General features: G+C 64.0%; 1 protein-coding gene across 10 annotated transcripts; it reads right to left on the bottom strand.

The window, feature by feature from the left end:
- Positions 1-264: 264 nt before the first annotated feature.
- CAPN15 (calpain 15) lies at positions 265-26,732 on the bottom strand. Of its 10 annotated transcripts, none has more exons than XM_087449288.1 (13): positions 26,525-26,732; positions 15,826-20,390; positions 6,186-7,656; positions 5,028-5,236; positions 4,762-4,945; positions 4,464-4,687; positions 3,537-3,662; positions 3,289-3,441; positions 2,711-2,872; positions 2,381-2,613; positions 2,131-2,297; positions 1,851-2,029; positions 265-1,785 (listed from the first exon to the last, which is right to left on the bottom strand). In XM_087449288.1, exons 2-13 carry the CDS (start codon positions 16,005-16,007, stop codon positions 1,608-1,610), a joined length of 3,468 nt encoding a protein of 1,155 aa, XP_087305414.1. In that variant the 5' UTR covers positions 16,008-20,390; positions 26,525-26,732; the 3' UTR covers positions 265-1,607. The 10 variants fall into 10 exon arrangements, with proteins under 10 accessions (XP_087305414.1, XP_087305417.1, XP_087305419.1 ...); XM_087449291.1 differs by having other exon boundaries at positions 15,826-16,118; XM_087449293.1 differs by lacking the exon at positions 15,826-20,390 and adding an exon at positions 8,238-8,329 and having other exon boundaries at positions 26,525-26,731.
- Positions 26,733-27,433: the final 701 nt, after the last annotated feature.

Here is a 27,433-nt window from a genome sequence, read left to right as displayed (position 1 = left end):
CGTGGGGACCAGCCTGTCGACCACCACAGGGTCTGGCAGAGCCTCTGCCCTGCCTGGATGCGCCGTCCTTCCTGGGGCGCAGGCAGCCAGTGAGCAGGGTGCCCCTAGAGTCTCCTTGTGAGGCTGACCTTGGGCACCTGTGAGCCACCCCCTACTGAGGTACTGTCCCCAGGCCGGCCTGGGTGCCCCTCAGCACAGCTCTGCCCGTGGAGGGGAGGGGAGGAGCTACAGACCCTGAGCGGGGTGACAGACAAAGAGGCATCATTACAAAACAAAATGTTTTTATTTGGTCCATCGGAGCCTGAGTCTGGAAACACCCATGGAGAATCACCCTACAGGGACTGAACTGACAACTGATAAAATAGTCTTTGTGTCGGAAGAGCTGGCATATGTACAGGGTTAAAAATATTCACAGCTCACAGTAAAAGGAAGAAATATAAAGGAGGCCCAAAAGGGAGGGTAGTGCTTCCCGGGGCTTCTCCAGGTGTAAAAACCCCACAAGCCCCATGGGAAGTGAGGGGCCATGGGCAGGGTGAGGCTGGGCAGGCCCCCAGGAAGCTGGCCTCAGACGTCTGGGGGCAGACGCAGGACTCCGGCCTGACAGCAGCTGCAGGGGGAGGACACCTGGGCGGTGGCTCAGCTCCCTGGGCCTGAGACCAGGCGGGGGCTGTGCCCTGCGTGTGCCTGGACAGGGCTGGCCACAGATTTCTGCTGGACCCTGGTCCTCCTGGCAAATTTCAAGTGGTGCTGAGGACAACTCCCCTCACCAAACGGCAGAGTGGGCCTGGCCCCGACTCACAGCTCCTGACCCGCAGCCTCCAGGGCATGGCTTCGGTCCTGGTGGATGCTCCAGGAATTGCATAGTTCACCAAGGGGCAGCTGGGACCCTCCCCATCCCGCCCTGAGCCCATGGCCACCAGGCACCTGCCTCCTGAGACACACTGCTGGGACTCCAGGAACCCTGCTTGCCTCCTAGGGGTTAGATGGGCTCTGGGGGCAAGCTGGGGGGAGAAAGCTCCTGACTTTGTGCTCCACAGAGGGGGTGGTCCCCGCTCGCCCCGGGGTCCTAGCCTGCCCCCCCCACAGAGGGGGTGGTCCCCGCTCGCCTCGGGCTCCTATCCTGATCCCCACAGAGGGGGTGATCCCTGCTCACCCTGGGGTCCTAGCCTGACCCCCACAGACGGGGGTGGTCCCCATTCACCCCAGGGTCCTAGCCTGACCCCCACAGAGGGGATGATTCCTGCTCTCACCCTGATGTCCTGGCCTTTCACCCGCCCAGATTTGGTTTCGTGAATGGAGCTCTTGACTGCCTCATCCAGACAGGAGGCCCCAGGCCCACTGGGAAAGGCAGCCTCACCTCGGCAATGGTGGTCTGAACATGACCTCGAGGTGGGCCGGTCAGAGAAGCGCCCCTGTGCACTAGAGGTGGATTCGAGGTATTTTGCTAGGCGGCCGGGAGGCCTGGGACAGGAAGGAAGGCCCAGGGGAAGGTGCACCCCGAGGCTGGCAGCTCCCTGGGTGGGGTCCTGAGATTCTGGTTCAAGCGTCCTCTGCTGGGGTCTCCCTTGTAAAGTGCGGTGGGGAGCGGGCAGGTGAGGGCAGGGCTGTCACAGAGGCCGGGGCCCATGCAGGCCAGCGACCTCGGGCGTGAGTGGGGGGCTGTGGGCGCCCCTGGAGGCTGTCCAGTCGCTGAGGAAGGCCTGGGCCGCCTTGCGGTGCGCCAGGCGGTGGGTGATGGAGAAGCCAGCGTTGCCCTCCAGCTGGGACAGGATCACCAGGACCTGCCTGGGGGAGGGGGCCAGTGAGGGCCAGCGAGGGCCAGGGGACGCAGGGGCGGGGGCGGGGCCCACCTGTGCAGGGGCGGCACGCTGTCGTGGGTGCGCAGACTGCCGCGCGTGGACACCACATTGAAGCTGTCGGAGCAGTCGCACTGCACGTGCAGGTAGGACTTGGGGTGCCGGTTCTCCACCACCACGATCAGCCCCGCCCAGCCGTGCGTCAGGTAGTAGCAGGTCATGCCCTCGCGGCCCTGGACACCGACAGCGCAGGCGTGGGCTGGGGTGGGGCCGCCTCCTCCCCTCGCTCCCCCCCAGGGCCCCTCCCTCCCCCTTCACCCCTCCCCGCCCCTACTTCATGCCGCTCGCCCCGGCTCTCGGTGAGCAGGATGATGGCGTCCGCCAGTGTGGTCGGCTGGGCCTCCACCGGCTCCACCATGACCAGCCTCGAGCTGTACACGGCCAGCACGTGGCCAGGTGGCTCCGAGGCGCAGCGCGGGACACCCGCGGTGGGGCTGGAGGCTGTGGGGGAAGTGAGTCGTGAGTGGGGGCCAGTGGTGTGGGCAGCAGCCGTCGGGGCAGGGGCAGCAGGGCCGGGGCGTCACCGTGCGCGCCAGCCGAGGGTCCGGGCGCGGAGGGGCTCCAGTGGTTGAAGGCACAGCACACCACGGCGTACTCGCCGGGCTCCAGCATCACGTCGCAGTTGACGAACTTCTTGACGGCGCGCTTGCTGTGCGCCAGCAGGCGGCCCAGGCTCAGGCGGCCGCCGCTACCGAAGGACGCGCGGAACACCAGCACGCACAGGTCCAGCAGGTGGCTGTCCACAGCGTCCGCGCGCCTGTGGCCAGACCCGCGGTCACCGAGGCGCCCCGCCCCCACCACCCCGAGAGCGGCCCCCGCCCCCGCCCTGGCCCCACCCTGCCCCGCCCGCCCACCTGCCGCCCTCCTGGAAGAGCGCAAACTCCAGGGACACGCGCTCCAGCACCGTGAGCGCCGTGACCCCCACGGGCCCGCTGGCCGAGGTGGGGAAGCAGCCCTGCACACGCGCCTCCTGCCAGTCCGAGTGCACCTTGCAGATGTCCACCGAGTCGAAGTACCTGGGCAGCGAGAGGGCGGCCTCACTGAGCAGCCCCCACCTCGGTAAGGACACGACAGGGCGCCCGGTGACCCTGACAGGCGTGGGGCGCCTCCTGCAGCCCCACCCCTCGACGCCCTGCGCATCTCTTGGGACCAGTGTCCAGGAAGCCCTGGTCCTGCCTGTTGCCCGTGGACACCACCAGGGGGCGCCAGGCGCCAAGGATGACCCAGAGAGAGCAGAGCTCTCTCACCCGATGCCGACCTGGATTCCGGGATGGCAGAGGGCCCCGGTTGGCAGGAGGGACAGGCTGGGCTCCACAGGGAAGGACGCCGCGTGTTGGGCAGAGACAGGTCAGGTGGGACAAGGTGAGGGCGGCTGGAGCAGGGGGCAGCATGGGCAGACATGGGACCCCCACTGCCCGCAGCATCCAGGTACCTGATGAAGTCGCTGTACTCCATCCAGAAGACGCCTTCGCTGCTGCCATGCGGCATGAGCTCACTGCGGAGGTGCCCCGGCCAGTGTGGCCACTCGTCCGACCAGCTACCATTCCAGGAGAAGCGGCCCCACGGGTTCCGGAGGCGCAGCAGCCTGTGGACCAGGGGGCTGAGGGCCACGCCCACACCCCCCACAGCTTCCACCACACATCCTCACCCCTGGCTGCCCATGGCTGGCCCAGCCCCTACCTGGAGCCTTGGACATCACGGACATCCAGGACGGAGTAGGCGTGGCGAGGGCGCAGGCCCAGGCTCTCGTAGACAGCATCATCCACCTTCATGTTGCCCCCCCCACAGGAGGCGCCCATGAGGAACCTGTGCCAGCAGAACAGCCTCGCTGACCGGGGCGGGGGTGGGGTGGGGAGGTGGGGGAGGAGCTCACTCTCCAGGGGACCCCTGCTGGCTCTGGCCCTGCCCCCAGGGCAGGAAGGAGCAGCGCAGGGTGGGGGGCCTCCCTGCCTGTAGGGAGTGCCGATCCTGGGGACCCACGTGAGACACATGAGAATCAGGAAGTGCTGGCCTGGTCCCTCCACTGTGACCCAAGAACTCAGAGGGCTTAGGCTGGGAGATGGGCAAGCTGGGGTCCCCTGGAGGCTTCGTGAGGCTAGCTGGTCCTGCTAGCTCAGGGTCACGGCCCCCCAAGGGGAGAGGGCAGCAGTACTGCCCAGTATCAGCTGAGAGCAGGCGGTCTCAGCACCAACAAGCTGTCTCTCCCAGGCCTAGCATTCCAGCCCCTCCCCACAGACACGCCATCCAGTGTGTGCTGGGTCTCGGAAGACAGCCCCCACTCCCCCAGGTGCCTCCTTGGGCTCGCTCCCCGTCATCACAGGCCCAGGTCAGGACGGGCCCTCCAGGTGTGGGCCAGTGGACAGCATCCTGCCTGCTTCCTGCCCCGCCTGGGCAGGTGGAACTGCCGGCCCAGTGGTGGGAGGTGACAAGGCTGACAGCCAGGCCGCCTCGCTGTGGTCAGCTCTTGCCAGAAACATCTTGTGAAACGCATGGTGCGGCTCAGAGGGTGCCCGCCCCTGCTTCTCCCACCGCTCCAGGCCCCGGCCCGGCCGTCCCCTCGCCTCTCCTCCCAATGCCACTGACCACTGCAGCGCCCGCCCCTCTTACCCAGCTTCCTTAGAACTCAGCATTTTGGCCCAGATGAGGTCAGTGTCAACAGGCTCCTCGCGGGGGTTAGTGGAGCTGACCTGCAGCGCCAGGCTCTCACAGGGGGCGCCGGTGAGCGTGGCCAGGCCTTCGATGGCGCGCCCTGCCTGGAGGGCAAAGTAGGAGCCGTGCAGCTTGGCCAGCGCCTTCTCGATGAGGGCCACCCACAGCTGCTTCCGCTGAGCCTGCGTGGAAGGGCTGGAGTCGTGAGGCCCGCCACCGCCCATCCCGCGCCCGCCCGAGCCGCCCGCCCCACCACCTGCGAGAAGAGGAGGAAGCCGGCCTCGTCACAGGGCAGCATGTCGTCCACCAGCACCGTCGTCCACGTGCCGTCCTTGCAGAGCCGCACCTGGTAGGCGCCCTCCGCGCACAGGCTGCGCGTGACCATCACCCGCTCCACCAGGTCGGGCCGCTCGGCCAGCACCGCCAGCGCACTCAGGAACCTGCACGGAGCCGGCGGCCGCACGGTGAGTGCGGCTGGACCACCTGCCACCTGGCCGGCATGGGTGGGCGCCCCAAACTCACCAGCAGTTCCCCAGCAGCCCCTGCAGGATGTCCGAGGGCCGGAGTGTGTGAAACACGGACCACGAGATACTGTGGTCCCTGAAGACGGAGCAGTTGATCTCGTGGGGCCGCAGCCACTGTCTCACACGCTGCTGGACACTGTCGCCCGCAGGGAAGCCCACAGACGCGGGCCCAGGGGGGAAGCTGTCATCCACGAAGTTCACGCTGTTCTGTAGGGGTCACCGCCACATGCTGAGGCTGGGCCAGGCAGCCCCGGGCCCAGGACGTGCCTCTCCACCTGGCTGGGGCCAGACCACCGCCCAAGAGAGCATCCTGAAAATGCTGCCTGAACCCCAAAGGGAAGGGAGTGGGTGTCTGCACAGCCACCTGACCCATGTGGAGGGCTCAGCCGTGGCCTCGTGGGACCCACACGACCCTGTGAGGGTGTGGGGGACCGCAGCCAACCAGGACACTGCAGGCTGGTGACGGGTCAGTGGGAGGTGTGCACGCCCAGGGCAGATGGGGCGGCCCCCGGCCTGGAGGCCGAAGGGGTGGTGGGCACTGGGGACAGGGAACCTGGGTGGCCTCCCTGCCCAGCCCACGCCCACTGCACCGAAGGCCCCAGGAAGAGAAGTGGGGGACCTGGCTGGGACAGGGAAGGCAGGACATGAGCCTTCAGATGAGCTGTCAGGGTAGGCTGCTGGCAGTGACGGGGCAGTGGGGACACACGGTGCCTCCAGCTGACCCTGGGGGTGATCCTTCCCTGAGTCAGCCCTCCCGCAGTTCCAAGGGCAGAGGAGCACGAGGGGTGTCCCAGCCCTGAGTGTCCCGGCTGGAGAAGGCACCACCCTGACCTTCCTCTAGCTTCACTGCCCATGGGAAGTCACGCTGGGGAGGGGTCAGGACCACCGACTATGGGGTCGCAGACCCTCAGCACAAAGGAAGAAGGGGCAACACGTGGGTAGCGGGGACCAGCCATACTCCAGCGAAGGGTGGCTCAGGGGGCTGACCCAGGCTCAGGGCCAGGCTGGTGCTCAGAGCTTGGGGAAGAGGGTCCTCCCTTTCCAGGGAGAAGGGCCGGCAGGGGTCAGAAGATGCAGAGGAAGCCTGATCCGGGGCTAGGGAAGGCGAGCGTGGAGAGCCAGCCCCGAGTGTGGACCCCCATCTGCAGGGACTCACCTCCCGGCAGAAGGCCACGATGTTCTCCCAGAGGGCCTTGGCCTCGCCCTCATCTGTCTGCCGCCGCTTCTCCACGTGCATGCTCTCCCTGCGCCTCAGGGGCGCGGCACCGCGGCGCTGGGCCACCAGGAGCTGGGGCGTGTGGCAGGCGACACAGTGCTTGGCCCGGGGCTCGTTGAGCAGAGTGCAGGCAGGGCAGGCCCACTGGCATGAGCGCTCGGGCGGCGCCACAGGGAGGAGGCAGCCGGCCTTGTGGGTCAAGCAGGGGCCAGGCTTGTCAGCGCTGCAGTCGGGGCAGCGGGCGGGGGGCTCGCCGTGCTCCTGGAAGCCATGCAGCTTGGAGCAGCCGCACACCGTGCACCTGGGGGCCGCTGTGGGGTTCTTGAGCGTACACTTGGCGCACGACCAGGTGGTAAAGTCGGGGCTGGAGGGGCTGGCTGGTGTGTAGCGCACGGTGTCACCAGCCAGGTCGATGACATCACTGCACGGTGTGGTGCCACAGGCCTCACAGCGGGCAGGGCTCGCGGGGCCAGGTGCGGAGCAGGAGCCGCACTGACGCGATGCGGGGCTGCCCTCAGCCGCCTCCTCCTCCAGCACGCTCAGCCGCTTGCCTGACAGCAGCTCTGCCAGGCGGGAGGCCCCGGCCCCAGCCCACCCTGGGCCCTGGGGGGGCCCCCTGGAGCCTGCAGAAGGCAAGGGCTGGGCGGCCTCAGGCACAGGTGGCTGCAGCTGAGGAGGGACCTCGCGGCGGCTGCGAGGCACGGGGTTGTTCTGCAGGGTGGGTGAGAAGGGGCTGAAGGGCAGCCCCCGCGGGGGCTCCTGGGCAGCAGCAGAGGGAGGGTCGGCCTCGGTGCCTTCGCCAGGCTGGGGTGGGGCAGGTGTGACATGGAAGCCAGCGGGGGCCATGACTTCAGGGACCACCAGGGCCTCAGGAGGGATCCTGGGCAGTGAGAGTTTCCGGGGGCCCCCGCAGGCAGAGCAAGAGCTAGCCACCGGCGTGTTGTGCAGCGTGCAGCGCTGGCAGGCCCAGCCGCTCCCAGGCTCTGCTGCTCCCTCCTCCTCCTCCTCTTCCTCCTCCTCCGGCCGCCCCCCGGCTGGTTCCTCGGCCGCCAGTCCTGCTGTCCGCACTGGACCCGCTTCCTCCTTGCAGCTGCCCTTGGGCTCCACCAGGACGGTGGGTGGCTTGGGCAGGACCCCATTGATGACAGGCAGCAGGGAGGCACTGGGCCCGGGCTCCGGGGCAAAGCCACACACCTCGCAGGCCTCCTTGCCCAGGAAGTTCCGGAAGGTGCAGCGGGCGCAGGGCCATTTCTGCTCCTCCACGCTGAGCCGCAGGATCTGGTCGAGGTCGGGCTTGTGCCGGGGGGCCTCACAGATGGAACACTGGCGCTGGCCGGCCGGGTTCAGGAAGGTGCAGCGTGCACAGGACCACTCCCCAACCGCGGCCATGGACCCAGGTGAGTGTGTGTGGCTGGAAGGGAAGGCCCCGGTCAGCACAGGCCTGCAGGATAGGGACCCAAGTCTCCACCTGGGATGAGGGGGACGAGGCAGAGGGATCTGTGCCCTCTGGGCTGTGATGGACACCAGGCTCAAGAGGGCAGCCGTGAGGGCCTTGAGGACTCTAAGGAGGGAGGGGGCCCCAAGGCCTCTGAGGGCCCCCACAGCTCTGTCCTCAGACCCCATCCAGGGGGGTGGACCTCTGGGGACAGAGGGATGGGGCTGAACCACACCACCGTCTCAGTGGCCGCGGGCCCTGCTGTGGAGGCAGTCTTTGGTCAGTTCCAGGGAAGAGTGAGAGTGAACTTCCCCAACAGGACAAAGGGATCCACAAAAACCCACAGCGAACACCACACCCGGCGCCGAGAGACTGAATGCTCTCCTCCCAGGACCAGGCCCCCGCGCTTCGTCGGTACGTACTGGCGGTCCAGCCAGGGCAACAAGCCAGGAAAGAGAGAGGACAGGCCTCCAGCTGGGAAGGAAGGGGTAAAACCGTCTGTTTGCAGATGATGTGAGCCTAGGCACAGAAAAGCCCAAGAATCCACAAGTACCTACTAGAGCTAATAAATTCAGCAGTTACGTGGCATGAGATCGACCCAGAAGTCAGTAGTGTTCCTGTGCCAGCAGCGAGCAACCTGAAAAGGAAGCTAAGGAAACAATACCACTTACAACAGCTTCCAAGATAATAAAATACCGAGGAATAATAAACTGAACTAAGGAGGAAAAAGATTTGTACCCTGAAAACTACAAAACACTGCTGAAAAAAATTAAAGACTACCTAAATAAACCAAGAGACACCCCAGCCCATGATGACAATAACACCCAAAGTAATCTACACAGTCGGTGCAATCCCCATCAAAATCCCAATGGCCTCTTTTTTTTCAGAAATGGAAAAAGCCGATTCTAAAATTCATATCAAATTGCAGGCCCCCCCACCCCACCCTGCCCTCAAGTAGCCAAAACAATCTTGAAAAAGAGGCAGAAACTCAAGACAGTGTGGTATATGTCTGTCTGTGGGCTCTGTGAGCAGAGGAACAGAATGGAGAGCCAGAAGTGAACCCCTGCACACAAGGGGCCAAGACCATTTGGTGGAGAGGACAGTCCCTTCAGCAATGGTGCTGGGACAACTGGATCTAAACACTAAAGGATGAAGCTGGGCCCTCACACCACATACAAAAATTAACGCAAAATGGATGAAAGACCTTAATGTAGGAACAAAAACTATAAAACTCCAAGAAGAAGGAAACATAAGGTAAATTTTCATGACCTTGGATCTGGCAATGGATTATAAGATATGACACCAAAAGCATAAGCAAATAAAGAAAAAAAATTGGACTTCATCAAAATGAACTTCCATGCTTCAAAGGACATAATCAAGAAAATGAAAAGACAATCCACAGAATGGGAAAAAGTATTTGCAAATCGTGTGTCTGAGAAAGGACTAGTATCCAGAACATACAAAGAACTACAACTCAACAGAAGATAAACAACCTGACTCAAAATGGGCAAAGGGTCTGGACAGACATTTTTGTAAGGAATATACACTCACGGCTAATCAGCATGTGGACAGATGCTCGACAGCACCAGCCATCAGGGAGACGCAAATCAAACCATGGGAGGCACCACCTCACATCCACACGCTGCCCAGAATCAGAACGGCAGATGGCAACAGTGTTGGCAAGGATGTGGAGAAACTAGAGCCCCCCCGAATGCTGGTGGGAATGCAAAATGGTGTAGCTGCTGTGGAAAACAGTTTGGCCTATCCTCAATACGTTAGACAGAATCACCATATGACCCAGCAATTCCATGCCTAGGAATATACCCGAAAGAACTGAAAACCGGGACTCTAACAAATACATGTACACATGCATTCACAGCAGATCCGTTCACAATAGTCAAGAGTTGGAAACAACCCAAATGTCCTCAATAAATAAATGGATAAACAAAAGGTGGAATACTATACAGCTGTAAAAAAAGAATGAAATTCTGACACACGCTACAACATTGATGAACCTTCAAAACATGCTGAGTGAAAGAAGCCAGGCACAAGAGCCCACATGTTGTATGACTCCATTTATATGAAACGTTTGGGACAGGCAAATCCACAGAGGCAGAAAGACTCGTGGTTCCCGGGGCTGGGGAGTGAGTGCACAGTGGGCGCAGGGTGTCCTTTTCGGTGATAAACATGTTGTGGAACTAGGCAGAGGTGATGGTCGCACACTGTGAATTCACTAAATAGCACTGAACTGTCCACTTTGAAATGGTTAGTTTTATGTTATGTGAATTTCATCTCAAAAATAAAAAGTGAGTACGTGACGGGGAGGGGAAGGCGTGAATGGTCAGGGCTGCCTGCTGGGTCCCCAGCCCAGCTGCCTCTCTGGTTCTGGTGTTTCTGGGACCCCTGGGCAGGGGTCTGTTCTGACATATGCTGAGGGGCTACAGGCATCTGACCTTGAAAAGCAACCTAGAGGCGCTCCTGGCCTGCCCCCTGCGGACATTCTTGCCTAGCCGAGGACACAGGCTCAGCCTGGAAGCCCTTTTGTCCCATACCAAGGCCCTGGGACTGAGCAACTCCAGCCACAACGGCAGCCTCCTTGGCGGGGCTGTGGGTGGTGACCCGCCTGCATCTCAGCAGCCCCTCTGGCGGCCGGCCTTTGGCACACATGGGTCAGGGAGGGACAGCCTGGACTCTGGGGGGCCAGGCACTCTCCACTCACCTGCCTACCACCAACCCAGACCACTGCAGGCCCAGGCCTGCCTGGTGTAGGCTCATGGAGGCAGCTGGGTCCTATAGCAAGAGGGAAGCCCCGTCCTGCTCTCACAGCACGCAGCCCAAGGTGTGGAGGTCACGGCAGGCGAGGCTGGCTCTGTGCCTGGCAGCCCTCGGGGCTGTGGGACGTGGATGGTGGGCTGCCCAGCGGGGGGATAGCCGAGGGCCTGAGGTCAAAGAAGGTGGGAGAAGGGGCAGGGCCACCATGACCACCAGCCTGTCCTGAAGCACTGGCCATGCCCTGCCTGGGAGATCCTGTGTGTGGCAGGACACTGTCCTCCCAGGATGGACGGCTACTGGCCGGGGGAAGGCACCTGTCTGTGGCTGCAGAGCTGGCTCCATCCCACCTGGAGCTCCTGTCCCAGGAGGCCCCTGGCTGTGCATTCGGTGGGCAGGAGGGCTGCTGTTGGACACGGCCAGGGAACCGGCCCTGGAGCAGGGCCTGCAGGGATGGCCATCGAGGACACAGCACTCTCCAAGTGGCCGGGCCTGTGGCATGGCAGCGGGGTGGGCGCATGAAGGGCAGGGCGGGCAGGGCTGAAGGACTGGCTGGGCAGGTTGGAGCTGGGGGGCCTGCACTTCGCTCCCAGACCCTGCTGGTGACACATAGCCAGGGCAGGGCACCCACCTCCCACACTCCCGGTCCCCTGCACAGACTGCCCCACAGGCCACCGGGAGCCCTGGAGCACAGCCTCCTCTGCTCCTGGATACCTGACCTGCCTGGTTCCCCCAGGCTGGGCCTCTGCTCCTCCTCCGCAGGGCAGGTGGGATGCTCCTGGCTCCTCCCACCCAAGATGGGCCAGGGATCTGGGGGCGGGGCAGGCTGGCTAATCCGTGTGCGAGGGGGGTCCACACTCCACAACACACTCAGTCTCCTACACTGACTGCAGCTGCTTGCCCGGCAGAAAAATCAATTGTTCCTTACAAGGATGAAGCTGCTGCTCCTAATGCTATGTTCCAACCAGATCCTTTCAGTTCAGGAAGAAAGAAAACTTGCCTCTTCAAAGAAACACACAAAAAAGCTCCCCGGAGCAACTCAACTGTTTCCTGGGGCCCAGAGCAAACTCGGTGAAACCACCTTCCCGGCCAGCGCGGCTGATGCTCACGAGCTGCCCAGGGCCTCGCCCACGGAAGACAGCGGGCAGGGAGGGGCCTGGGACCAGCAGATGGGCCTGCGCTGGGGCCAGGTCAGCTTCGGCCTTGGCTTCTGTGCTACAGAAAGTCTGAGAAATCTGCCTGGAGACAACCAGGACCTCCCCACACCGTTCCTCACTCAGAGAAGGGCCCAAGGTCAAGGTGTGGGGCACGGCGTGTGCCCAGCCACACACACACGTGCAGGTACACGGTGGGGCCTGGGCAGCCTCTGCCCTGGCCCCAGGCTCAGGGGATGGTCACACTCCCTGCACACTGACCTGGCCTGGCTGCAGGGGCCTGCAGTGCTGGTCTGACCCTTTGTGGACCATCCGCTGCTGGGAGGGTCTCCAGAGAGAATACTCAGGCTCCGACCCCCCGCACATGAAAACAGGGCCCGCAGCCCTCCTAGGACACACCTGCCCTTGGCTCCAGGGCCCTGGTGGTCCTGGATGCGCTGAGCAAGGAGAGCCTTGCAAACGTTGGGGGAGGGAGGGAGCGCAGGTCCTGTAAACCTTGTGACCCGCCTGCTGGCCTGAGCCTGGCCAGCACCTGGGGCTGCTGGTGGGATGCAGCAGGCTTCACAGCCATCCTGGTGGACAAGGTGAATTAGGAGGATCCCATCTGGAGTTCGGGAAGGTTTAAATGAAAACAGTGCCTAAAAATCAAGGTCAGCGCTGGGGACCCAGGGCGAGCCGGGCAGAAGCAGTGGCCCTCTGCCGGAAGGAGGCTTCCAGGGACGGCAGCGGCACAGCAACAGGGTTCCCAGGACAGGCAGTGGGGCGGCACCGCGCTCCCTCACTGACCCCGCAACTCACAGTCTGCAGCTTGGTGTCACCAGGCGCACTGTGGCAAAGTGGCTCAGTCAGTGGTCGGGCAGCCAGAGGTGCTGGCCTGCAGGGGCCTGGGGCCTTCACCCCCCTGCACTCACCTGTGCTGGCTTCCACAACCCCAGGGTCACCCTCACAGCCACCCTGACACCCCGTGGGGCCCGAGGACTGAGGAGACACTCATGAGGCCCAGCAACCTGAAACCCCTAGAGTGTCCGGAGGTGAGGCCAGACCACCACCAACGGCCGGACGTGGCAAACCAGCGTCAGCCCAGAGTCCGAGCAGTCTCCACACACAGGGCGCGCGCAAAGGCTGTCACTCCATGCGCCAGGACGGGCGCGATGGCATTGTCGGGGGCGGCGAGGCTGGCTGCTCATGGAAGACTGCCCACCACAGGAGGCCAGGTCATCTGCCCAGGCAAGTCCAACCCCTGCTTTGCCCTCGCTGATCCTGGAGTGCCAACACTCAGCTCCAATCCAGAGGGAGTCGTGGAGGTGCCCTTGGGGACCTCCATGGGGCCCTTGGCCCCATGCCCAGGACATGCGTGTCGCAGGAATGCGGAGGCTGCCTGTCACCGGCACGGGTGCGGCCCAGTTCTGGGAAGGCGGACTTTCCCCTCAGGGAAGCTGAGAGGAGTAAGTGGTGTCTGGACACAAGGACCTCAGGCAGGCCATGCCAGGAGATGTGGATGCCGTGCCCGGCTGTGTCTGCCCAACCCTTGACCTTTGACCCCCTGCCAGTGCCAAGGTCATTGAAGTCCCTGTCCCAGCCTGGCGGTAAGTACAGGAGATGCACCATGCCTGACCTTCCTGGTGACATCGGTGTGATGGGGCGGCCCTGGCCAGATGTGGAGGCTTCAGTGAGCAGTGGGGACTGCCCTTCCATCCCGGGGCCTGTCGGGGAGAGGGGGCTGCGGGCTGTCTCCTATGCACGCGCCTGGCTGAGTGCCGCATGTGTGCGTGTCCATGCGTCCAGGCGTGCGTGTGGGGAGGGGGCGGTGCCGGGGTCGTCGTGCAGGGTGTGGGGGCGTGGTGCCCCTCTTCCTGCCACCTGTGGCACCCAGCTCCCCCGCTGCTCTCTCCTCTCTAGTCTGGGCGTCTGTGAATTCCTGAAGGTTACTAATGGCACCTCCTCCAGATTTGCCCTGGCCTGCCACCCTGGGGGCAGACAGTAGCTGCCCTGAGGTCGACCAATGTGTATGTGGGCGACAGGAAGGAGCTACCACCGATGAACGGCAGGGGAGGGCCTGGCAGGAGCCGGGAGGAGGAGAAAGGGCGATGCCACGTCACCAGGCTGCTTGGCTGGACAGGGTGAGCCACACCCTTCAGCGCACTCAGAGGAGCCGCCTGCTCAACCCCATGGGTCTACACCACGGCTGCTGCTCACCTGGGTCCAGCCTCCCTCCCTGGGACCCAGTAATGCTCCTCCTGGCCACTTATCCTAAGAAAATAAAGAAAACTAAAAGATGCGTGTGGACAGAAGAAAGGAAAGTCAGCAACAGCAGCCATCAGGGAAACGCAAACGGAAGCACAGGAGGCGGCACCACACACCCATGGGGTGGCCAGGACCAAAAGGCAGATGGTAGCGTTGCTGGCGAGGATGTGGAGAAGCCAGAGCCCCCTGCACTGCTGGCGGGATGCAAAGTGGTGCAGCCACTGTGGAAGATAGCCTGGCAGTTTCTTAGAAAACCAAATGTGAATTGACAACAAACCTCAGCAATTCCATTCTAGGAACCGACCCAAGAGAGAGGAAGCACACGTCCACACAAGGCCCTGTGCACGGTGTTCACAGCACGCCACTCATGACACCGAATGGAGACAACTCAATGTCCATCACCCAAGGATAAACGGCATTGCTATCCACACAGCAGACGCCGCCAAGCCATAAGAGGCGGCGGCGCTGACGCACATTACATGGATGGACCCTGCAAACGTGATGCTTGGGGAGAGAAGCCAGACTCAAAACACACGCGGCGTGATTCCACTCAAGTGGAATTCCTAGAAAAGGCAAATCCGCAGACAGGAAGGGGGGGATGTTGGGTGCTGGGGGGTGGGAAGGACTGCAAGCGGGCAGGGTCTTCCAGCACCCTTCCAGGTGCTGTAACCTGGGTCGTGGTGATGGCTGCGTGGCTCTAAGTGGGTACAACCACTGACTTACATCCGCGAGGGGCGCGTCTGTTGGTGTGGACCTACGTCTCAACGAAGCTGCCTTGGAAAGGCAGAGACGTTCACCAGTGCGTCATCGATGCGCAGACGAGGGGAACAGAGGAGACTCTAATAATCCGCTGTCGACTTCTGCCTCTCACTAGTCCCCCACGGTCCTGCTTCCCGATACACCCCTCTGGACCTCCAGCCCCTAACGCCTCTGCCCGCGAGGGGCACAGGCGAGCCTCCGAGACTCTCCCTCCTGCCAGGTGCCTCATCAAGGGGGCTTGGGCCTCAGCTCCAGTGCCACCTCAGGACACTGGCCCTCCTGCACACCCGTCGGGACCTGGCCTGCTGCCTGCCAGCTGGTGAGCCCAGGATACGCCTGGTCCCCAGTCACCAGGAAACTGCCCTGCACAAGTGAGCTGTGTCCATGGGAAGAGACAGCAGCTGTAGTCTGGCAGGTGCCTTTGGGAGAGGGAGGAGGGCATCTGCTGCCCACTGGACCCAGGCCAGGGCGCCCAGGAGAGCGAGGATAACTGCTTGCCTCTGCCCCGAGTCTGTGGAACCCTGAGTATCTGCTGAGCACCGGGCGCCCTCCCTCCAGCGAGGACACAGGGAGCGAAGGCAGGGACCAGTGTGGGGGTAGGACGCCAGAGCCCGTCCCTCCCCCCCACCAGTCACCCCAGCACCCCGAGGGGAGGCTCTCCAGGGGACCCAACGGGCAGCCTAGGCTGAGACTTGGGCTGGGTCCTGCCGTAGCCTCACCTAGAGGGAGCCGGCATGTGAAGGTCTGCCACTGCAGCCCCACAGCCCGACTGCTCCCCTGCAGGCAGCCACGTCAGAGCAGGGGCACCATGCACAGACAGGGCGCCTGGGCAGTATCCCCCAAATCCCATGGGAAGCAAGCCAGCATTCTTGGTGCATTCCAGCGCCACCCCAAGCCTGGGGTTGGCACCCCCACCCCCAGCAAGAAGCCCCAGCAACAGCTCCAGCACAAGCACCGATGGAGCAGGCCCCGTGCCCCGGGGTAGGTCGCGCAGTCCCCACCCCACTACCTCCTACCAGCCAGCCCGAGACCACATGGCCGCTCCGGGAGGAGGGCCGGCGTCTGAGAGTGAGCAACCCCAGAGCCTCTCAGGTCTCGTGGTGTCGGGGGTAAGTGAGTGGCCAGAGGACCCTAAGAAACAGGGACACTACCCCTCTGCAAGCCCCTCTGCCAAGCACAGCCACACTCCCGCCCCTCGCGGCCCCTCCCCACCTCTTACCTTCGGGCCCGGGCGCGTGGGGGCTGGTGCTGCCGGGTGACCAGGGCACCACCCCAGATTGGCCCCCCGGGGCCGCTCCTACACCAGCCAGCCGCTGCCGGGGGCCCTGGGTAGGATGGTCCCCCAGGGAAGCCATGGTCCGACTCGGTCTCGGCGGCCAGCGAGGAGGCGGAGCTCCCCATGGCCCCCACGACGGCGGCCACGCTGAGAGCCAGGCCAGGTCACATGTGGCCAGCAGGCAAGGTGCGGCATGGAGGGAGGACAGTACCCAAGCCGGAGGCAGGGCGGCCGAGCTGGTCAAAGGCACGGGACACCAACAAAAATAAACACAGAGAGAGAATAAAAAGAAAGAGAAGAAACAGCGTGACTCAGGGGAACGAAGTCCCCGGGCCCTGGGCGGGCTCCCCAGCGCCAGTGGCCTGGTGGGACAGGCACCTGGGGCCTGTGCCTGACCCGCAGCAGGCGTCCTGCAGCGCCCACCCAGGGCCCCCATGGCCAGGGCTCCCAATGGGGCGAGGGGCCGGCATTAGCAGAGCTGCAGCCCCCGGCACGCGGGGCCGGGAGCTGGGAGCCGGGTGGCAGCGGCCTCCCATCCCATAACCAGTGCACCTTCTCTGCTCCTGAAGACCCACATCGACCACCGACCACCCACGGTGGGATGGTCGTTGGTCTTCAAAGAGGGTTTTGTCTTCAGTGAGAAATGACACGATGTTGCTTCATTGTAGAAGAAAAGGATTGAAGGGATAAGAAGGGGAGGGAGCACCGCGGAGCAGGGGCAGCCCTCACAGAACAGCCTCAGGAAGAGGGCACTGAGGCACCACGCAGCCACACCAGTAGGACCCGCACGGCACCACAGTCCTACCCACACACCCTTCTGGAGCCTTCCAGAGTGAGAGCCTCCCTGATCCAAAGAAACCTCAGGGGGCCGAGAGGAGATGGGTGACCCAGAGGGACCAGAGAGGCTGGCCAGGCCTCTGGTGGGGGACACCTGTGCTCTGGGGAGGCCGTCTTACTCCCGTGGGGCAAGGGGAGGAGTTAAACAGCCCAAGAGTACCCACTGCAAGAGAGAGGCTGGCTGCTTCCCATTTCAGAAGAGGCAAGTCCCGGTCAGGGTCAGAGAAGATGCCTGTACCGTCTCCCCTGGCCCGCTGGGCCAGGCTCTGCGCCAAGGTGGGCATCCACTTGGCTTTCTGGCTGTGCAGGTGACCAGCAGTCAGCCCCTGGCCCCCACCCCCGGATCTGCCGTCACCCACTAACCCTTCTCCTAGCTTCCAAATGAGTCCCTTGGACATAGGGGCCAGTGGCTGGGGTGGAGCTGGGGTGGGGCGCGGGGCGGGGGTTGCATCCTTGCAGCACAGGCAGGCCACTGGCTGCCCAGGGCTTGTGGCGGGCGGGGCTCCCCACCCCTGAGAGCGACCCGCAGCATACAGCTTTGGAGGCCGGAGGGGCCCAAACACCACAGGGTGTGGGATGGGAGCTCTGGTCAGACCAGCCACGTCCCCTGGGCAGCAAGAATGTTCGTCTGGATTGCCTTCCTCCCAGGGACGGGGGCATGGTGGGACTGAGCAGCATCAGCCCTGACTGCCTGTGACCCCACAAGTCACCTGCTGCTCAGGCCTCCCCCACGGAGCATGACTAGAGCTGAGCTGTGGGGGCAGAGACCCCTGAGGACCACAAAGCCGACACTGTCCCCACCTGGCCCTGGAAGGAACGTCTGCCGGCTCTGGCCTACAGGAACCCTGCCCATCAGGAGCATCACATGAGCCACTGATGTTTCCAGTCCTCTCACAGCCACACAGAAAAGGTAAGAGAAAAACATAAAGGACTCTTGATGATGCATCTTATGTGACTCAACACATAGAAAACATCATCGCATTGGTGTGGATGCACAGAGACCCACGGATGGGCCGTGGGTGTGGACGCGGAGAGACCCACGGATGGGCCGTGGGTGTGGATGCGGAGAGACCCACGGATGGGCCGTGGGTGTGGACGCGGACAGAACCAGCGTGGGCCACGGGTGTGGTCGCGGACAGAACCAGAGTGGGCCACGGTGTGGACGCGGACAGAACCAGCGTGGGCCACGGGTGTGGACGCGGACAGAACCAGCGTGGGGCACGGGTGTGGACGCGGACAGAACCAGCGTGGGCCACGGGTGTGGACGCGGACAGAACCAGCGTGGGCCACGGGTGTGGACGCGGACAGAACCAGCGTGGGCCACGGGTGTGGACGCGGACAGAACCAGCGTGGGCCACGGGTGTGGATGTGGACAGAACCAGTGTGGGCTATGGATGCCTGTTTTGGACTCTCACTGTGGTTTACGCTCATCTCCATGTGGATGGGCCACGCTCTGGGGTCAGGAGCCATGTGCTGTGGCCTCCATGTTGGGCAGCACTAGAGAGCCCAGAGAAGTGGGTCTCAGTGAATGCAGCTGCGGGGTGCCCAGCACACAGAGCAGGCTTACCAGCGGTCAGTTCCACGTCATCCAGGGTCACTCAAGACACCTGCGTCTCCCACAGTTATAAGCTGGACACAGAACAAATACAACGGCCCCAGACTCCTGAACTTCACTCCACACGGGAGCACCTTGTGGGGAAAGGGCCCAGGCATTTCTCAGACTCCTCTTTGGCAGCCAAATCCTGGGCAATGGAGGAGCAGGTGAGAGCAGGTGAGAGGAGGGGAGGGGAGGGGAGGTGAGAGAAGGGGAGGGCAAGGGAGGAGCAGGTGAGAGGAGGGGAGGACAGGGAGGAGCCAGGGAGGGCTTGAGTGGGAGCCACGCTCGGCAGAGGTGCCCATGGAGCGGAACTGGGTGCAGGCTGGTCTGCCCCCGACAAAGGGCTCTGCCCATGTCCACCACGAGAACAGAGGATTGGGTGGGGAAGCCTGGCCAAGAACCCCAAAGCTGGGAGGGTGGGGGAGAGAGACGGTGCCGTCCGCAGCCAGGTCAGCCAAGCTGACGCCACTGTGTGTATCTGATGTAGGCAGAGCTGATGCAGCGTGAGGATGTGGCCTGGGCCTCCCAGGGGGGATCTGTGGGGTCACAAGGGCCTGGCTCTGCCTGGAGGAAGGAGCACTGAGGCCTGGCGCAGGCTGGGTGTGCGGCTCGAAGCGCAAGCTCCCGTGAGGACCCACCTGCTCTTCGCCAATGCCCTTAACAGGCCCTTAGCCACAGGGCAGTGAGTGCTCAGGCCTGCTGCAGACACCTGGGGACGTGCTGGCCCCCCACCCCTGCAGGCCTCATCTGGGGCGGCTGCGTGGCAGTGGCTGGGCCTCTCCTGGGAGGGCAGGGGCAGCACAGGCCCCTCTCACTAAGGTTCGAAGAAAAGGGACAGAGAGGAGAGGCGGCCGGGAAGGCAGATGCCCCTCAGGGTGGGCTCCAGAAGGGCCTGTCTGGGACTTCAGGGACAACAGCGCCCCACACCCCACACCCTCTCTCACTGGCTAAGGGATCCCCGGAGTGAGACCCCACGGAGGGGCGCCCTGGCTGGGCAAGGGGCTCGCCAGGCCACCGAGCACAGCATGGGCTCCCCAGCGAGCGGCCCCAGCTGCTGGAACTAACCCAAGGGTCCCACCTACTCGGGGCAACATGTGGGAAGCTCTGCCGGGGCGGGGGGGCGGGTCAATCCATAGCTCCTGTCCTGGCTCCACGTCAGAATAACCAGGGATGGGGGCTTTTACAGACAGGTCACACGGGCCCTGTCCCTGAGATGGAGCCCAGGGGAGACCTCCTGTGACAGAGCACACGCCAGTTGTAGGCGGCCAGCCTCGCACTATCCCCTGGGCCGCCTCTTCTCCTGCAGGGCCTGCCGGGCGGGAAAGGCCCCCAGGGCCACTCCTGTCACCCAGGAGAGAGCCGAGGAGCCCTCTGCCCAGGCCCATTCCTTCATTCATCCCTTGGTGCATCCTTCCTCCCTCCGCCGGGCCAGGCTGTGTCAGGCAGGAGGATGTGGCGGCCAACAGCACTCAGGGACCCACCTGCAGGGGCTCACGTTTTGGCTGCTGTGTATTAAGAAGAGCACAAGGTATAACACATCTCCGGGCAGAAGCCAGGGCGCTGGGAGACAGCATCTCAGGAGGAAATGCCCGCCCGCAGCCCTGAGGCCCCGCAGCCCACGCGGGCTCCTCCTTGCCCTCACTGGAACCGCTGCCCTAGATTTAAACAGGGCAGCAGCCTAGACCCGGCCTCAGGGGAGTGTGGAGGCAGGGGCACCGCCCCCAAGGACAAGGTGTCAGTCAGCAAGGGCTGACCAGCCTGTTCCCAGCCCAGCGTGAGGCATGTGCCTGGCGTGGCACTGAGAGGACAGCAGGGGACCATCCACCCAGACTGACGAGTGCACGAAGGGCTAGAGGGAGACAACCCCCTTCTCAGACCCCAAGTGGGGCGCCCCTGTCTCAGTCACGGCAGGCCAGGTCCCAGGAGTGACACCCCACCACCCCAGCTTACCGCTTTCCCAGTGCCCCGCGGGCCCTCTGAGAGGGGCGCTGAGACCTCAGCCCGTCTGAGGCAGGAAGGGTGGCAGGTGCTATGGGGCAGGGACCCAACTCTATGGGTCGCAGGTGAGTTGTTTCTGCCAAGGGAGAGGGACGGAGTGGGGAGAGGAATAGAGGGAGGAGGAGACAGCGAGGGCCCTGCCCCAAGACCCAACCAGGGAGGGGATGTGGGATGATGACATTCCTGGGGCTCCCATAAGTGCGTGTCGGGCGTCAGCATAGGCTGCCCCTATAGCGCGCACACGGGGCATCTGAGTCCCGCATGACGGTGGCCCGGGCTCCGCACAGACATCGCAGCTTGATGCCACCTCCACATGTGTGCACATGCCTCGCCCAGCACCCCCCACGAACACACAGCACCCACATCTGTGTCCTCATGCACACGCTCCCCACGCCTTCTAATCCGTGCTGGTGAGGAGGCGTGCCCGGGCTACACAACACTCCTCGCGGGCCCCAGGGAGCCAGTCTCAGACCCTGTCGAGGTCCGTCTCCCCACGGGGGAGAATGGCGCCTTCATACCGCAGCAACCCTGACAGGCTGCCCCAAACCAGCCTCAGGACAGCGAGGCAGAGGGAGAGCTGCCCGCCAAGGGTACACCAAGCTTTTCTGGGCACCCACGGCCACCCTGCTGCACCCGAGAATCACAGCCACCAGACGTGAAGCTGAGAGCCCATCAGCCAGCAGACTCCATGGCCTGAGGATGGCACCACCTGGGTGGAAATGTCTCGAGACATGACGCTCCTCTCTGAGTGAGGCACCCGCCCAGGAAAGTCAAACTCCCCACCCCCCGGCCCTACCAGAAGAAGCCAGGCCGGGACCCCACCCTATGCAGGGCCCAGACTTCGACCTCCCCGCCCCAGGGCTGGCAGGACAGCACTGTCCCATAGCCACCCCATCTCTCGAGGAGTCAGGTGCCCACATCAGCCGCTCACTGGCCCGTCCCCCTCAAGGTGGGAGGACAGCAGGGCGCAGAGTCAGGGAATGGGCCACTGGGCACGTGGGGATCCCATCTAGGGGGACACCAAAGGAATGGCAAACACGTCTGCTTGCAGTGCGCCCCGAATGACAGGACCATGGCCCCAAGCCTCAGACGCAAGGCCGTGAGAACCAGGCTGTCAGTCCCGGGTCCAGGCGGCAGGTCTCAGGGCGGTTCTAAGGAGAGGCCAGGCCCGCAGAGAGAGGGGGTGCCCATGCCGCACTCCTATAGCCACTCCACAAACGAGCCTACCACACTCGGGAAGGGACTTACCCTGAGGTGCCTGAGCTCCCTCCACGCTGGTGCGTGAGTCTGCGCCATGGGAGGCAAGCTCAGTGGCAGAGCAGTTTTGCCAACAGCACATCTGCCCAGAAAGAATGCCTCCTCTCCCGAAGGTCCTGGACTCTGGCTCTGGAACAGGAGACCCAGTGCCCAGGCTTATCGGCAGGAGCCAGAGTCCACGGGAGAGCGGAGCCGACCAGTCATGCGGTCCAGGCTGGATGGCCATCTGTGGCCCTGGGGTAGAGCTCTGCCCCCCACCGCTAGGCCAGGGCCACACAGAGGGCCGTCCCACCTCCACACACGCGGGCCTGTATGAGGAACGACCCTCCGTCACCCTGGGAAAGCTCCCATGGGAGGTGGCCCAGGGACTACATCCCTTTAGAAGCCGCATCTGTCCCTCACCCAGAGGAGGCCAGAGGCCCCAGGTGTGCAGCGTGGCTCAGCCGGCTGCTTGCTGCCTGGTCCAAGGCCCCCGGCCACCCCTGGGCCAGCCAGCGGCAGATGTGGCTGTTCAAGATCCAGGCCCCAGGGAACAGGGCCTCCCTCAGCCAGGCTCTGCCCATGTATGGGCCCCGCAGAGAGGTGCCAGGTGGGGCAGGGCTGCGGGCAAGCAGCCAGGCCGCCGTTAAGATTCACCTGGACCCAGGTTGTGGCAACACCCAGCCACTCCAACAGCCAAGGGGGCCACCGCCCCAAAAGCTGGTGACTTTGCTTTCCTCAGCACACACTGACCGTCGTGGGGAGGGGCATGCACCCCCCCAACGCCCCCGGCCTTCCCAGGCCCCCAGCTCACTGTGGCCTCTTCCACTCGCGCACCATCGCCCTCAGGTGAACCCTGGGGCCAGAGACCCCTGCCCACAGGGCCCAGGCCCCACAGCAGTGCACCTGTCACAACACTGCGGAGCCTCTGCTGAAATAACCGTGAATGCTCCAGGAGCCGGGCCCAGGGAAAAGCTGTGGGCTCCGGAGGCATAACCAGCACTTCCTGTTGGCAAACTCGGGAAGAAACGCGCCTGCCCGTTCCACCCGAACGTGCTCCACGGCGGCCAGTGGCTCTTGCTGGCATTTCTGGACATCTCTGTTATCAGTCCCTGAAGGCCCTAGCCGCCAGCTCTGGACAGAAGGCAGGACCTCCACCCTGAGGCTCAGCCCCTTGTGCCCTTGGCCACTCAGAGGACCTCGGAGACGCCCACAGATCCTGGTCACAGGTGAACAATGGCTGCGGACCGGACTCGTTGGACTCTCCGAGCACCTGCTTCCTGGGTGGAAGGGAAGGAGACGGGTGTCTCAAAGCAAACCCACACGGGGGCAGCTCACGCTGGGAGGCTGGGGGACGAGCACATGCGGTCCGGGGGCTGCCTCTAAGGAGGGGACTGGGTCACTGGGTGTCCCCGCATGTCTCTGGAGTCGCACACACTTCGTACGTCGTGAGAAAGGAAAATCGCTTCGCACACGGTCCCGTCAGGGAAATGGACGCTCTCAGGACTGCAGTTTCCAGTTCACAAGTTCAATCTTGTTCAACATTAAACACTGCTTTTAACAGGAAAGAAAAGGTCCCAGACGAGCACTCTCGTTTCTTGGCACTTTCGTATTTCTGTTTGCCAAGTGGCGGCGGGAGCAGCCCTGGCCCGGGCAGCTGGAAACTTCCGGCCTCACAGGCAGCACAGCGGGTCTCACAGGGGCATGTGGGCCCTGGAGCTTTCAGCTCACCCCAAAACGAGTCGTGTAGCTGCCACACGGGCGCTGGCTGCACGCGCTAGGGCCTCTCTGCGGGGATGGCAGGGGCTCCAGAACCCGCTCCTTTCCTGTGACACTGCAGGGGGGACGGGGGGGCAGAAGGTCCTAGAGGCCCAACCTGCCTGTGTGAATTTATTCCAAAGGGCAACTTTTTCGAGCAGTGTCGCTGTGGAGGGGAATGGGCACAGGAGGAAGTCCCTCTCCTGCAGGTCTGGGCTGCGACGATGCTGGAGGAGCAGGAAGCCGAGATGACGCCTTCCACGCCCTGAGGCTTCCATACAGCAACTACAGACCTATCATCCTCCCGGTATCTTGCAGCACCATCCATGCACAGCCCCTAGCCCGGCCACCAGGGAGGTAGGGATACAGCCCTCAGAGCTCCCCCTCGACCTCGGGGAAGCCAGAGAGAGCAGGCCCTGGAACAGCTGCCAAAGCATGACTGCATCTGCCAGGACAAGGCAGTGAGACCGATGCACGTGTGCGGTCTACTCGTCTCGCGTGAATCCTACCCCTGGTGCTCCCGCGCCAATGACTTCCTGAGCGCTCCTCCTGCAGGCATCAGGAGGCCACAGGCTGCTCCTCTGGGGGTCTCTGTGGTGGGCTAGGACACTCCTCCGTCCTCCCACAGCCCCCAGCTCCCTGCACCCTCGCGGTCCAGCAGCAGGCCCTGTCCTGGTGTCACCAACGCAGCCATCTGCAGAACCCCTGCCCAGACCCACAGGGTGACAGGGCTTGGCTGGGCGGGTCTCCAAGGCTGAGAGGTGGAGGCAGCCCAACCTCAATCCAGTCTCCTTGCAGCTCACTCAAAGAAGGTGGAGGCCAGCAAGTCCCCTCCTCAACCCCCAAGAGGCTGCAGGTGCCCTTCTGGCTGCCTGGGAGTTCCTCTCAGACTCCAGAGCTGGGGTGACCAGAGCTGCCTGCCGGCGAGCAGCTGACAGGTCACTCACTGACCACCTACTTGGTGTGGATGGCCGGTGCTAGGTGCCAAGGGAGAGCCACGGATGGGGCCTGAGGGGATGATATCAGAGCCTGGCACACACCTCCCAGGCATTTTCAGCACAGCGGGAAGGGGGGGGACCTGCGTCCATGCAGAGAAATTTGGCGGAGGAGTTAGAGGAGAGAGACGTGCCCATGTGCCTTCTTCGGGAAACTCCTGTGGTACTGGGTGCCAAAGGGCAACGGGTTGCAATGTGGACCAGAAAGACAGGGCAGCAAGGCGGTCCAGGCAGGAGAGGAGGGACCGGTGGGCTGACCCCAGACCCCGCTGTACACCCTGCGGGCATGGAGCCTCAGTGCTAGGGGGCTGGGCCCCCGGCCTCTCCCAGCTCTGACCTAGGGAATCTCTTTTCCGCCACACAGTCCAGGGCAAAGCAGCAGCCCAAGACAGTGGTTGACTGACCAGCCACCAGTGTTTCCTGGGTTCTGTGGCCGTGGTTTTCAAAGAGCCCAAACTGTTTCCATTTAACTATATCATTTGCCCTTCCAGCACCCTTCCACGCCTGGCATGGTGGGTGGAGGTGGCACGCCCAGGACAGGCCAGACCAGATTGGGGGCAGATTGGCTGCCCGCTTTGGGCCCTTCACTGACCAGCTTGGCCCCTGAACGACATCTGTGGTTTTCAAAGATTTTTAGGGCAGCAGAGCCCTTCTTTCCAACTACCATGTATGGAAGACAAACACAGGAGACGGTGGAAGGAAAATGAGGCAAAAAGGCAGCCTCGAGGGTCAGAGACCTGGATGTGCAGCCCCTCCACCCTCCCTGACCAGCAACTGCTTCCCCTCAGCATCGGTATCCAGAGAGCTGCCCGCGAGATGGGGGCCCCGAGAGGTCGCGCAGGGCCTGCGAGCAGCTTCAGCAGACGTTACACCATGAAGCAAGCCAAGCCTGGCCTCCCTGGTGAAGGGCAGAGCGCCTCGGAGCCGCCCGCATGGCGGGGCGCAGGCTCCTATGCGGATGCAGGATTAGAGGATCACTTCCTGCTCACAGAGCCCGTAGTCTGCAGGCTCAGAGCAGCGACACAAGATCCGAGACTGGGGGTCCCTGCCTAAAGACATGCAGGCACTGAGCCTTGGGCCCAGCGGGGCTTAAACCTGGCTCTCAGGAGGTCACGGGCCTGTGTGCTCAGGAGAAGCAGTTCCAGAGACTTTCGGATGCAGAAGGGACAGGCGAAGAGGAGTGTTCCTGTGCCCAGCCCCAAGGCCAGGCCGAGCTGGCTTCCTGCAAGACCCACATCCACAGCCACGCTGCAGAGCAGTGGCTCCTGGGGTCCCCTGATGGTCTGGGGCCCTCTTTCTGCGACGTGGGCCAGGGAAACACTATCTCTCTTCACATTTGAGAAAGTCGCTCAGAAGTGGAAGGATGGAATTACCCCACCTCCTCCCCCCACCCAGGCTCTGGGGACCAAGGGTCATTCCGGGCGTTCCCCACACTTCGCTGTGACTCACACAGCCCTCCAGACCTGGGTCCAGGGAGGGGCTCTCAGGAGGAGCACCCAGCTGAGTCCCAGTTTTCCCCACAGGACACGACGACTTCAAGTTGCAGGACCCCAAACTCCCAGGCCTGTTCTCACACGGGTCCTGTTACCTGCAGTCTGGTCACAAACTCCTGTGCGTTAAGGAGGCCCCGAGAGCCAGCCCAGTCCGGGCCGCTTGATCACACAATAAGGGTTCCCGGGTCAGGACCAGAAGGGCCCCTTTTGCGGCCGGCAGGAAGAACTGAGCCGCCCAGCAGCCTGGCAAACGTTCCCAGGGGCCACCCTCTGTAACTTCCCCGCGTGGCGCCAGCGCAAAGAGGCACAGGGAAGAGGAAGTGGGGTGGCCAGTGGGCACAGGCGCCTGCGCTGCCCCCTCCGTGGGCCGTCTCAGGCAGAGCCCCGAGCCCCGCGGTGGTGGAGGCAGGCGGGCACCGCCGGCACATCCCCTAACGCAGCCGGACCAGGACGCCGCCCGGAGTAAGGGCGCTCAAGGGCAGACAGGGGCCGAGGCCGCCCCCTGCGTTCGCAGCACCGGGCTGGTCTCCCAGGGACCCGAAGACCCAAGGCCCCGCCGGTCACCTCCAGGCTGCGCCCCCAGCCCAGCCCGGTCTCCGGCCAATGCCGGAGGCGCCGGCGGGGCAGCAGGCTGATCCCGGCTCCGAGGCCGGCGGGACCTGGCGGCGAGAGGCGCTGCCCGCCAGGCCCGCGCTCCGGCCTCAGCCCGCCCGGCCGGCGGGACTCACCTCCGCACCTGGCAGCGCCTCCTCCGTCCCCGCGGCCCGCGCGGCCCCGGGCCCGCTCGCCTGCGCCGGCCGAGCCACAACTTCTGCCTCCGGAGGGCGGGCGGGCGCCCCTCCTGCCACCGGCCTCTGCCCCGACGGCCTCCCGCGCTGAGTGACGGAGCCGCCAAGCACCCGACCCGCCCGGCCCGGCCCGGCCCGGCCCGCGTCCGGCGCCTGCCCTACGCCGCCTCCGTAGCGTAGCGCCAGGCCGGGACCCCGCGGCTACGGCGCGCCCGGGGCGCACTCGGCGCTGTGAATCGCGCGCGCGGACTACGGTTCCCATAGGGCCGCGCGGCACCGTCGGGCCGGAAGCTCGCGGCGGCCCTGCGCGCGAGGCACGCCGGGAGCTGTAGTCCTCGGGGTAGCGGCCAACAGCAGTCACGGCTGGCGCCCTCCAGGGTCCTGCCGACTCCCCGGGCCGCCCTGCCCGCCGGCGCCGCTGGAGATGGCCGAGCCCCGAGCCCCGGGCGGCGCTACGTGCCAGGTTTGGCGCGGAGCGGAGAGAGGCTGCGCCGCGGATGGGACTGGGACTACAGCTCCCAGAGTGCCCTGCGCGGAGGAGGGGGCGGGGCCTCCACGTCCGCCCCGATCTGGGCGCTTCCGGCTGCCCCTGCGTGCCGAGCGCGGGGTTGGACGGGCAGAGTTTGGGGTCCTCCTGGCCGGCACGGTTCCTGGACGAGCGCTGGGTCCGCGCGGCCACAGACCCCTTAGCTCCGCCCAGGCCCCTCTGCAGCCTGTCTGCGTCATCGGTTCTCGTCGAGGGCTTCCTGGTCTGGAGTCCAGTCTTGGGGACCGAGCCGGGTCTCGGACTCGGCCTTGAGTGTGGCTTGGGTACGTCCCTGCCCTGGGCCTCAGTTCCCGCCTCGGTCA

Source organism: Ceratotherium simum, chromosome 26, assembly GCF_057802395.1.
Source record: "Ceratotherium simum simum isolate JZ-2026a chromosome 26, ASM5780239v1, whole genome shotgun sequence".
Classification (NCBI taxonomy): domain Eukaryota; kingdom Metazoa; phylum Chordata; class Mammalia; order Perissodactyla; family Rhinocerotidae; genus Ceratotherium; species Ceratotherium simum.
Note: the sequence above shows the minus strand (reverse complement) of the source record. Positions and strands in the feature narration are given on the sequence as shown.